The 10,877-nt window shown below is 41.5% G+C and overlaps 1 protein-coding gene across 1 annotated transcript; it reads right to left on the reverse strand.

Moving 5' to 3' along the window:
• Positions 1-177: 177 nt before the first annotated feature.
• prlra (prolactin receptor a) lies at positions 178-10,640 on the reverse strand. Its single transcript, XM_084687579.1, has 9 exons — positions 10,503-10,640; positions 5,873-5,972; positions 5,443-5,575; positions 4,255-4,424; positions 3,697-3,863; positions 3,006-3,147; positions 2,643-2,739; positions 2,467-2,536; positions 178-1,881 (listed from the first exon to the last, which is right to left on the reverse strand). Exons 2-9 carry the CDS (start codon positions 5,937-5,939, stop codon positions 844-846), a joined length of 1,884 nt encoding a protein of 627 aa, XP_084543705.1. The 5' UTR covers positions 5,940-5,972; positions 10,503-10,640; the 3' UTR covers positions 178-843.
• Between the last annotated feature and the right edge of the window lie 237 nt (positions 10,641-10,877).

Raw genomic sequence — 10,877 nt, forward strand, 5'->3', positions numbered from 1 at the left:
CTTTTCACATTTGACAGTTCCACATAACAAGACTTAATTCTGCCTCTAGGGAAACTAGCTAATACTGGTTCATGCAGTTGTTCAGAATGTATGCTTTATGTTTGCAGTATCTCAACTCAAGGAGGGGGACTTAATTTGCTGGTCTGCAAACAAGATAAACAATAAACTAGATTGAAGTACTTTGTTTGATAACATCTTTAATAAACAACAGTCATCCATGGGACAAATCAATAGAATAACATACGTATGCACATAAACCATAAAATCCTCACTCTTTATGAAAAATATCCCACTCTAAATAACTTCCTTCTGTATTATTTAAAAAAAATATTTTTGTCTCTTATATACAAAACACCCAAAATAGATTTATCTGATAGAAACTGAAATCACCAGCTCAATAATGTAAATGAAACAGACATCTATTACATAGAAAAGTCAACATAAAATATATTTCATTAGTGGTGTCCCCGTTTGGTTGTATACTTTACACACCCATATATTGCCTATGCAGACAAAATATACATACATACACTGCAGGTTAGTTAGGGAAACAACCTGTCTGGCTTTATGAAACAAAGTTGCACAGCATAGGAAGCAATAAGGTAGCACTCAGTCATGATCAGATATCAATTACAACTCATAATCCTGTACACATACACTAAGATTTCAAACTCATACAGTTATTTAAGATAATGTACAAGTAGCATGATGTTAAATTAAATCAGTGTCTCAAGTCTCTTGAAAGAAAGCAAATACACAATTGCCTCGCTGACAAAATAATGTCTTTGTTTGGTTTCCTTGCCATCCCTATCTAGGTCTTGTTTCCATTGGTGAATAAGTTGGTTAAAAGGTGGGCAGCATAGTAGCAGTGTCAACATAACCATTGGGTGCCAGGAAAATGCCCAACTCCTGGGCTGGAGTGACAGTTGTGTGAATTTCCATCTTCCCTTGTGGCTGGTGGGTGGAATCAGCATGCCATCCCTCTTCTGGCCATTCCCTTTCCTGGTCGTCACAAGTACACTGATCATCCACCATCTCCCTCTGGAGCAACAGTACACTGTCACTGACAACGCCCTTCACCTTGCTGTAGTCTTCCCTTGTGGTGGCAAACTGAACCTGCAAGGGCTCCTGGCTGTGCCTGGAAAGGGGCTGCAGGACCAGCATGTTTTCCCGATTGACCCTCTGGACTTCCACATACTCCAGCGACTTGGAGGGGGGCAGCTGCAGCCCCGCGGCAGGCCTCTTGCTCTCCATGCTGGAGATGTTGAACTCGCTGTGGGCCTCCTGGCGCCAGGGCGGTAGGGATGGAGGAGGATTTTTGCCTAGAAGGATCCCTCCGAGCTCTGAATGCAGGGGATTGGCTGAGGTGGAGGAGGAGGAGGAGAAGAGGCTGTCTGAGAGGTAGAGATGCTTGGTGGTCTCTGTTAAGCCGTGTTCTGAAGGCCCCGGGCTGCATTGGAGATTGGGGGAGAAAACGGAGGGCCAGGTATTCACTCTTCCATCAGAGGAGTCTGGGCTATGGATCTCCATTGCCTGGCTGTCCACTTCCTCCAGATTCTCCCAAACCGGCTGGTGCTGTGTTTGGCTCTTCCCCTCTTTGCTGCCCGAGTCCCCTTCTTCCTCCCTGGCCGTGCCCTCACCACACTTCTCCATCAGCAGAGTGTGGCTGTCGCAGCTGCCTCTCCCCGAGTCACTGTCAGATGAGGAGATCTTGGACTTGAGGCAGCTGTCTTGGAGGTCCTTCCCTTCCTGCATAATTAGTTCCTGCTCCTCGCTGACATACACCTCCAGGTACTCCACTAGCAGATCCTCGTAGTCCGAAGAAGTCGGGGGAAAGTCCTGAATGACTAGAGCGTTGAACACATCCTCTGACTTCCCATTCTGCCAAGCAAAAAAGATAAGTGGATAAAGATCAGATGGAAAATAAATACTATATGCCGACTGCATTGAATCCCTACTGTAATTGTTGGTATTATTAGGGGCCAAGCAGCAGCGAAGTTGATTGGCTCACTGGTAATTAAAATGACTTTTAAAATATATATTTTTAGAATATATTAGGGCGAGGGCCCTGACGGTTCCCCACTGGTCAGAGGTATCAACATTTCTTTTTATTCTGACAGAAATTACAGTTTCAAGTCTTATGGTTAATCCCAGTGTATCTATCTATTATGTCAATTTTACTAAATTTTGCCATTTAGAAGGAGGAATCTTCCATTCACATTTAGTCATTTAGCAGACGCTCTTATCCAGAGCGACTTACAGTAAGTACAGGGACATTCCCCCCAAGGAAAGTAGGGTGAAGTGCTTTGCCCAAGGACACAACCTTATTTGGCACCGGAAATCTTCTGATTACTAGCCCGACTCCCTCACCGCTCAGCCATCTGACAGCTATATTTATGGTTTATAATTCTGATGCAAGTTCATGCAACCAATTACTTATATTAGATTTAAGACTCTTCCTGTTACCTTCAGAAGCTGGTTGTCAAATCCTTTAATTTTTGGTCCTGGGACAGGTGGTAGAAAACAATGCTTCACACTGAAGAGAAGTGAAAGGTGGTCTTAGTGAAAACAGTAATTTGGTGTTTTGTTAGAATGTACATTTATTAATCTTGGAGAAAAAATATCCAATCCCCCCTTCCTACCTCTGTCTCTTCAGACTCAGTATGCATGCGAGGATGATGAAGAGGAAGGCTGAAAACGTGCCAGTCAGGATCCACATGGAATGTTCCCGAGGGATATCTGAACGACACAAGCCAATTGCACAAGCATTTATTTACAGAATCCATATATGCTCACAGGTTCAAATAGTTAATCTACTGTCAAATAATATTCATAACTGTAAGTAATTTTTTATTGAATTTAATTGATTGTGGGAAGGCAAACATTTGTAGCATTAGTTTTAATAAATTAGGCAAGATATTGCAACACATTATTTCACATATGTAGCTTATCTGTATGCATGCTACATACTGTGATCATTATTCTGCAAGTGTTGATTGACTTACAGTTAGGGATTCTGACGTAGGTAGCAGTGCTCCATTCGCTCCAGAAGCCATGGTCTGGCTTACAGCGCAACTCGATCATATATACTCCTCCTGACCGCAGGCTGAAGATGTTAAAAATCTTCTGCTGACCTGCATAGTGCTCCTAGAGGAATAAGAATCACAAACATTAACATTGCATTCCAAACACAATCACATTTACAATGGTACATGGGTCATTTGGCAAATGTTGCAGCAGACAAAAAGTGCTGTTTAATGTGACCTGCACTTAAGCCTGCATTTAAGCCCAAATAAATGACTTAAATAGACTAACATGCGTACGTTGCCACATGTCACCTAATGCACCATTACACCTCTGAGCCACAGTTGAGGTGATGAACTATCAAGAATATCCTTCTAATCACTTCTTACTTCCTTGGCAGGGTTGATGTAAGCACATCTTAATCCTGCACCTATTGCGTAAAACCATTGTTCGAATTGTGTCAGAGGTCTTGAGCAGTCACCAAGGTGGATGGCAGCTGGGAAGGTGGGAAAATGTCTCATATGGGGGATGTGGAACCACCAAGCCCCCCTCAATATGAAAAAGTGTAGTATTTAGGTTAGGTTGAGTAGTATGTGGTCCTTTAAAGTAGATTATTCTAGTGAACAACAACTAAATGATAGACAGCAAAGCTAGATTTGTTAAGCCACGTACCTCCCACTCCTCCTCGCCCTCTAATTTGACTCTGAGCTCGTAGATGAGGGTGATCCAGCCTGAGCGGGTGTCTGCCTTGTGGGGGGGGTTCCAAGACACCCTGAGGAAGGGCACGTCTTTGTCCTCCAGCACCACCACTGTCACATTCTCTGGTGTGTGTGGCTGGACTGAAGACAGAAATAAGGATCATGTCATGAACTTTCACTCGTGGACTTCCACATTTATTTTACACCTCCAAAACAGGTTTATGACAGTAAAGTTGAGTTAAAAAGTTAAAGTGAGAAAGTAACTGTCAGTGGACTCACAAAAGAAAGGACATGTTAAAGGCAGGGTAGGCAGTATAGTTGAGAAGCAATTTTGTCATATTTGCTGAAATAAACTTTACATCCTGATAGCAACCAATAAATCTAAAGGTTTGACAGTGAAATTAAATCAATCCGATATCTGTGGGCGTCACAGAACTGTAATAAACACGAATGTCTCCCAGTACCAGAACATATCTCCTGCATTGATGAGATAATGTATTGTGAAGTACGAGAATATGGAAGACGTGCTCACCAATGTAAATCACGTCCACATCAACAGGGTCAGAAAAGTTTCTACCCAGCGCGTTGGTTGCCTCCACAGTGATGTTGTAGTTAACCCAAATGGACGTGTCGTTCTTGTTGAAGAAGCAGGAGTTCTCCCCGGCTGTCCGGTAGTCTGTACACTCATACACCGTGTCAGAACTAAGGGGGGGGGGGGGGGGCACACATGAGCAAAGTTATGTTAGAGATCCTTTAACCTTGTGTTCAGTGAAATGCCTTGTAATACCACAACCCTTGGTCTTTCAAATCAATGACATAGACACCCTGCTATTTGCAGTGTTATGCTAGTGTTTATATTTCCAAAACAACAGGGAACTGTTGTCATGACCTGTGTCTACATAAACAATTCCCGCAATTCCCCTGTGTGTGTGCATATGTGGGTGATCATTTCTATGACAGTGTCGTGCATCTTCATAGGTGCACAGCCCCGCAAGTGCTGACTCGGTTCAAAGCCAAGTGTGACCAAAACACTGCATGAATAATAATGGTCACATAATAATATTTTAATCTGTCTATGTCATTGTCTGGCATGTTTGTGGTGGCACATTTGCACGATCATTTGTTCATGTGAAAACAATAAGTGTAGGGACAGTGATTGTAGTGGCACTCCGTCTGTTCTGAGTTTTCTGTGCCACAATTTTGAGTTCAGTCTTAGAAACTATTAATTGACACGCGAGTGAGACAAGTAACTCTTCCACTAAAAAATGTTTACTAGAAAACGTAAAGTTACAGGTTCACACGGTCAAAAAAACTATGTCGCTTCCAATGGTCTCTGAGCTCAAATCTTAACTAACAGTCCAACACGCAGGTATTATACTGACGTAACGTCCTCTGATGGAAGCTTACATTCTGACAAGTTATTCAGCTTTGGAAATCCAATACTAAATGATATAGTTTAACCTAAACATTCTTTCAAATAATAATGACATTATTTATCTTCAGTTACCTTTGTAAATATTTTTAAACTAAATTATTATAACACATGAAATAATGAATTTGGCTCTTACAGTGATAATAATGATGAGGGCAATTTTTTAAATGTAATTTACAAATTCAATGAATGACAGACAGACAACTAATGACTGACAGAAAGAAAGAAGGAATGAGCAAATGATCAAACACACAAACAAATCAATAAATGAAAGCAGGAAGGACATACTTTTCCCGGCTGTATAAGAGGCGATAGGTTGTATTCAGTCCCCCGTCTGAGCCTGGCTCCCACCAACAGGTGAAGGTTTCTTTATCCGGAGACCTGCAGCTCGTCAGCTTGGGCTTCCCTGGTAAAGTGTGGCCTGATAGGACAGAGATACTTTCTTCAATATCTACGGTGGCCTGTTAGCGTGAAGGGTCAGACTGTGTTGGTCAGGATGTGCTGTAGGTACTGGTTGTGTGATCACACTCAAGAACCATTATAATAGTAGCAGAGTTAAAGGATGAGATACATAAACACCATGCTACTACACTGGAGTGACAATCCATTTGATGTTTTGACAGATTTAGTAGGGGGTGTAGCTACAGTGCAGTCAACACTATGACATTTAGGCCACCCCAAACTAATCTGGTCAGAACCTGCTTGGTCAGGGACTTACATGCTCCTTGTTTGAATAATGCCAGAAGTGACAGAATCGCCACGACTCCATTGTCCCTCCTCATCATGCAGCAACACAGGATCCGGTGTCAGGTGCGTTTCTGGGAAGACAAAAAGAACGCAAGTGAACCATTAACCAATGCAGTGCCTTAGATCATCAGACACCACCATCACGTCCAATGCGGGCTTGTGTCTGCTAAAATAAAAGCAAAGTTTGGGATTTTACCCTTTGTTACTTGACTGGACTCATGGACTGTGCTATGCTTCCAATTTATAGATTGAAGAATGTTTTGCTTACTTAATGCATGGTCAGCCACAGAGAAGTGACAAAGGTCTTAACATACCCATAGTCACAAAGGATAAGTAAAAAATAGTTTGCCAACATTATTTCAGGCCAATCCAGAATAGTCAATCCATCTATCTCCATGCTTCCTGCCAACTAGCACCCAACTTATCTACCAGACCAAACACAACTAAAGTACAAAAAGTGATTAAGACCTCAGCTCTCTATGCTACTCTCAATGAGCCTTGTCTTAGCGCATACATACTTCAATAATACATAATTACAGCATAGAGAAAGACCTTAAAGTCTTAAAAACTGATCTAAAATCATTGTCATTGTTTTCCTGTGTGTGCTATAATGCTTTTCGATTTACACAAAATGCTTTCCTGCCAGATGGTTCAAACAACAATATCCGATTGCATAAGGGCTTATGTCACCGAAACGAATGCCAAAACACAGGGATAGTGCTGCTGCAGCGGGCTCATGCTGGTAGAGCAGCAGCAAAGCCCAGCGCTCCTATTCACATGGATGGCAGTCTTCTTTTTTCCCTGTACAGATGTTAGGGTTATTACTCTCTACAACCTCTGACCCTGATGGGGAAGGGCTGGGAGATATAAAGACTGTGGAAGTCAACAAGGAAATGAACAGGGAGTATCAGTGGCAATTGAGCCTAAACATTCTCTAGTTTTCACTCATCCCAGTGTACAAAAGCTCAGCTAGCTCGGCAAACTGGGTGATTGGGTAAGGCATGTCTGACTGGCCAGGACAGGGCTGCAAAATCATTCCCCTCAACCCTCCCCTCAAAGTCGGTCAGTATCCAGTAACAGCTGTTTCAGACCAGATGACAGAGAACGCAGAAACGTTTTGAGCTTTTCCATTATGAAATTCATTCTGACCTGGCAAACTTGGTTAAATTAAAGGTTAGATGTTACTGATTCCAGTTGAGGATACTGTCGACTTAATGAAATTGTTGGCCCAGCAATAGAACAGCTTATGTCTGCCGTAAGAACTTGGTCCATTTATAGAGTGATTAGCTACAATGCAGTTAGCTGTGTACACAAGGAAATCAGATAAAGATCAAAGAAATTACTGTGGGTTGGACCACAGGAAAGGGAAAACAGTCACAGTTGACTATAGTTGACAATAAGCATTGGACCCTTCTACCATGGTTAACCACATTAACTATTTAGCCCATGGGCTTCAGGCCCTAGTAGGGCCTCCCCTACTTTTTCAATAGCTTTCATTCTGTGTTGATACAGGTAACTGGTTGTTCCCATCTTTGATTGTGATTGGCTATATCGCGTTCCATGCCGTTGTAAAATCCAGCATAACCTTACAGGTTGTCCTCATAACATTCTTTAACATTCCATATTATTGCGCATCGAATATATTTAAAAAAAAACACTGCAAAGGTGTCCTCTGGCTTTTGCGTGGCAACGATTTATGTAGGAACTATACTTTGTAGTGGCAGAAGAATGACGGTTTATTATTAAACTATTTTGTTTCTAATTGTTTATATTTATCAAACCATATCAAATATTTGTAGAAGCAGTTTTAGAAAAGCAGTAAGCCCCGCAAGTCCGTGTTTTGCGCTGATATTATAACAGGTAAGGGGGTCTTCTAACAACTCCCCTTACCTGTTCACACAAACCACGGCCTCTTGGGGCTTATTGCTTAAATCTACTTTACTCCATGGGGGAGTAAAGTAGATCCTTGAATTCAAAAAACGTCACCATGATCTGATAATTGGCATTATAGCTGAGGCAACGGTTGGCCTTCGGCTGCATTTAGCCCTCTTATATAACCCAGAGGCAGTAAGCTGCTCAAAAGAGAAAGTGTGGACTACACTGTGGAGGCAGTCAATGTGAACTGATATGGTCTTGTAGTGATCCAGGTCTAGTAGCTAGGCTACACACGTCCTGCTCTGCCTCCTTTGTCACTCAGTCATCCCACAGCTATACAAATCATGGCAGAAACCACAACATGGAAAGTGGACAGTAAAAAAACAATAGTTAAGAGTTGAGATAGGGGTGCATATGTATTTCCTGCCTATAATGTGAGTCGCCGTAGGACAACTACAAGGGTGAACTGACACTTCACCCTTACACCTACTGAAATCGAACACAGGGGCTGCTTTGAGGAATAATCAATAATTTATCCTCTTACAACCACATAAACCACAGTCTATCACCCATAGGTGCCATCTGACACTCAACATTCACACCTCCTGAAATTGAACACAGGAACCCACGTAAGACTATCTTTTCCAGGACTGCCTGTGCTATGTTCACATCTTGCTCATGGTGAATAATCAGGGCCCTCTCGGGGAAAAAGGTGGCTCAGGTGGATTCTGGTAGCAACATCACCACTGTTAATAAGCTCCCAGACCCTTTGTTGACGCAATATATGGTGTCTGCCATTTGTAAAACACAACCAAAAACCACATAACTTTGAACCTCTAATTGGAACACGTTATAAAATCGCTACAAATAAGGTTTGTAGGATGAATAGTGAAGGTAAAGGGGAGGGGAGTGACTCACGCATGAACACACATGAGGCTCCGTCCTACTTAATAGGGAAAAGGTGAGTTAATAATTATTGTTCAACCTCTGAACGAAGGTAAACAGGCCTTCTGCTGTTCATTCCCAAGGTTAAGATACAAACCACACTGTACACAGCTGAACTTGTTCTCTGTTCTGCAGACTTTAGATAACATCTACTCTGAAGACTATAGCTCTAGAAATGCATGTCAGAATGGGAGACAGGTCACGGTAGAAATTATTAACTGAATCACTGTATACATTCATCATTTCATTTCCAGGCAGTTCCATCTATTCCTTGACTTCCCTTTGCCCTAGATTCAGTAGGCACTTATGGCTAAACAATCTAACATTTACTTTGATAAAATATGCAATGGACTCAATACATCCTTGCTTTGTATTTGTATTTCTAACCTTGAAAACAGAAACAGCAATGATTAGTTATCTCCCCTTTCAAGCATAATGTAATATCAGCCTACTTCCAAGTAAAACACAAACTGGTTGGACCATCATGCTAAACTCTTGAGCAGAATTGTGTTGTGAGCTCACTATACACTTACCGGTTGAGTGATGCCTTGGGCTGTGTGAGAAGGTGGAGAATGCATATGGGCGTAATTCCAAGAACCACAACAATTCCAAGAAGCACCTTCCACTGCAAACTATCCTAACTTCATTGTAGAATTACTTAAATCCAGGAGTGTCTAAATTAAGTCAAACATATTGTCTTAAGTGAGATGAAATCTCCTGTGACCATGTCAAAATGAACTAATAGTCAGTAGTTCAGTGCTGTCGGGTGTATTTGTTACATTTATTGTAACGTCGAGCTTTCTAGCAGAAGTACATTATGAGTCTTCAGTGGCACTGTGTTCTTACACTCAGCGCAACAACTGTTTCAAAAATAAAGAAAGCGCGACCAGGAAAACATTCCCACACTATATACATCTTGAGTAAGTACATAATTTTTTATGCAAGAACATTGCTTCTTGAACTGTAGGTCACTGGTTTTTAGTTCTTATCCGAGGCTGTATAGACAAAACATCTGAATAGCCTGTGTGCTCCCTGTCTAAAGGCTGTACTTGTGATATAATTGGAAAGGCCTAAATACTACATTTTGCTACTAAAGACACTTCCCACCACATATCTACCCTACCACCACACTTAATCACAGAGACACCCCCACCAAATCACTAAGAAAAGCATTTAAAAACAAACAAACATGTAGATTAAGAGGTGGTTGCTCCTCAACGATTCAATAAAAGTGGAATAAACAGTGTAACATAACTTATTCGCTGTAAAACAGTAGGCCTGTTTACTTTGGAACAGCAGTGCAAGTTAACATGGTAATCCTGTGAGAGTTTTAGACTGTTAGGTGCTATAACTGACAGGTGTCACCTTCTCACCCCACACCACTGAAAGGGATTACCCAAATGCAAGGTCTTATCAATGGATACGTCTCATTAGACTAATAGCCATTTTTCTTTAGTCTACCCAGTGTAATTTGTCCAGTTAAGGGGATTTATCTACGGCAAATGAATGGTGTGATAATCTATAATGAACCTGTAACGTCACCTGTGTGGACACATATCGTGCTGACTGTTTGCTAGTGGTGGATTAACAAACAACAACAAAGGCCCTAGGTAGGCAACAATAAGTGGTATACACATGACATCAACATATAAAGCGTGGTCTAAAACATTGCAACAAACAGTCAGAAACAACAACTAACAAGCGAAAAAAATTACAAATTTTCTTCAGACACCTAAACACACAAATACAGTCGAGTGATAAGCAGCACGAACGTAACCTACCTCAATTGCATTCGACAAAGTCACGCTAATTCCTTGAAAGACAAAGTATAAAGGAATATAAAAATGTTGCACCGGTAGATCTGTAGTATAACAAGATCATTTGCTGAAAGCGAAGAAAGGACCGGCAGAGATGTCAATCTTAGGAATGACTGATGAGTGACTGAGTACAGAGACTTTCTGCTAAACCGGTCCTGAGGACGAGGGCGTGTTTAGTTAGTACTGTCAGAACCTTCATTTAAAAACTCCGCCCAGCAGAAGACAGGAAATGTGCGCTGTGGTTGCAATTACAAATGATAAAATGCAAACTCTATAAAAAAATAATAATAATCATAATAGCCATATGGCTATATATGATGATTTGTGAGAGAGAGAGAG

This window comes from Hypomesus nipponensis, chromosome 22, assembly GCF_054491055.1.
Source record: "Hypomesus nipponensis isolate SF chromosome 22, ASM5449105v1, whole genome shotgun sequence".
Taxonomy (NCBI): Eukaryota; Metazoa; Chordata; class Actinopteri; order Osmeriformes; family Osmeridae; genus Hypomesus; species Hypomesus nipponensis.

What these genes read in the sequence shown, in the direction of transcription:
- prlra (XM_084687579.1), bottom strand. Translation starts at nt 5,939, where the DNA reads ATGATGAGGAGGGACAATGGAGTCGTGGCGATTCTGTCACTTCTGGCA. An exon ending in ATTATTCAAACAAGGAGCAT is followed by an intron (nt 5,576 to 5,872) that starts GTAAGTCCCTGA and finishes CTGTCCTATCAG; the next exon opens with GCCACACTTTACCAGGGAAG. An exon ending in TGTGGACGTGATTTACATTG is followed by an intron (nt 3,864 to 4,254) that starts GTGAGCACGTCT and finishes TTCTGTCTTCAG; the next exon opens with TCCAGCCACACACACCAGAG.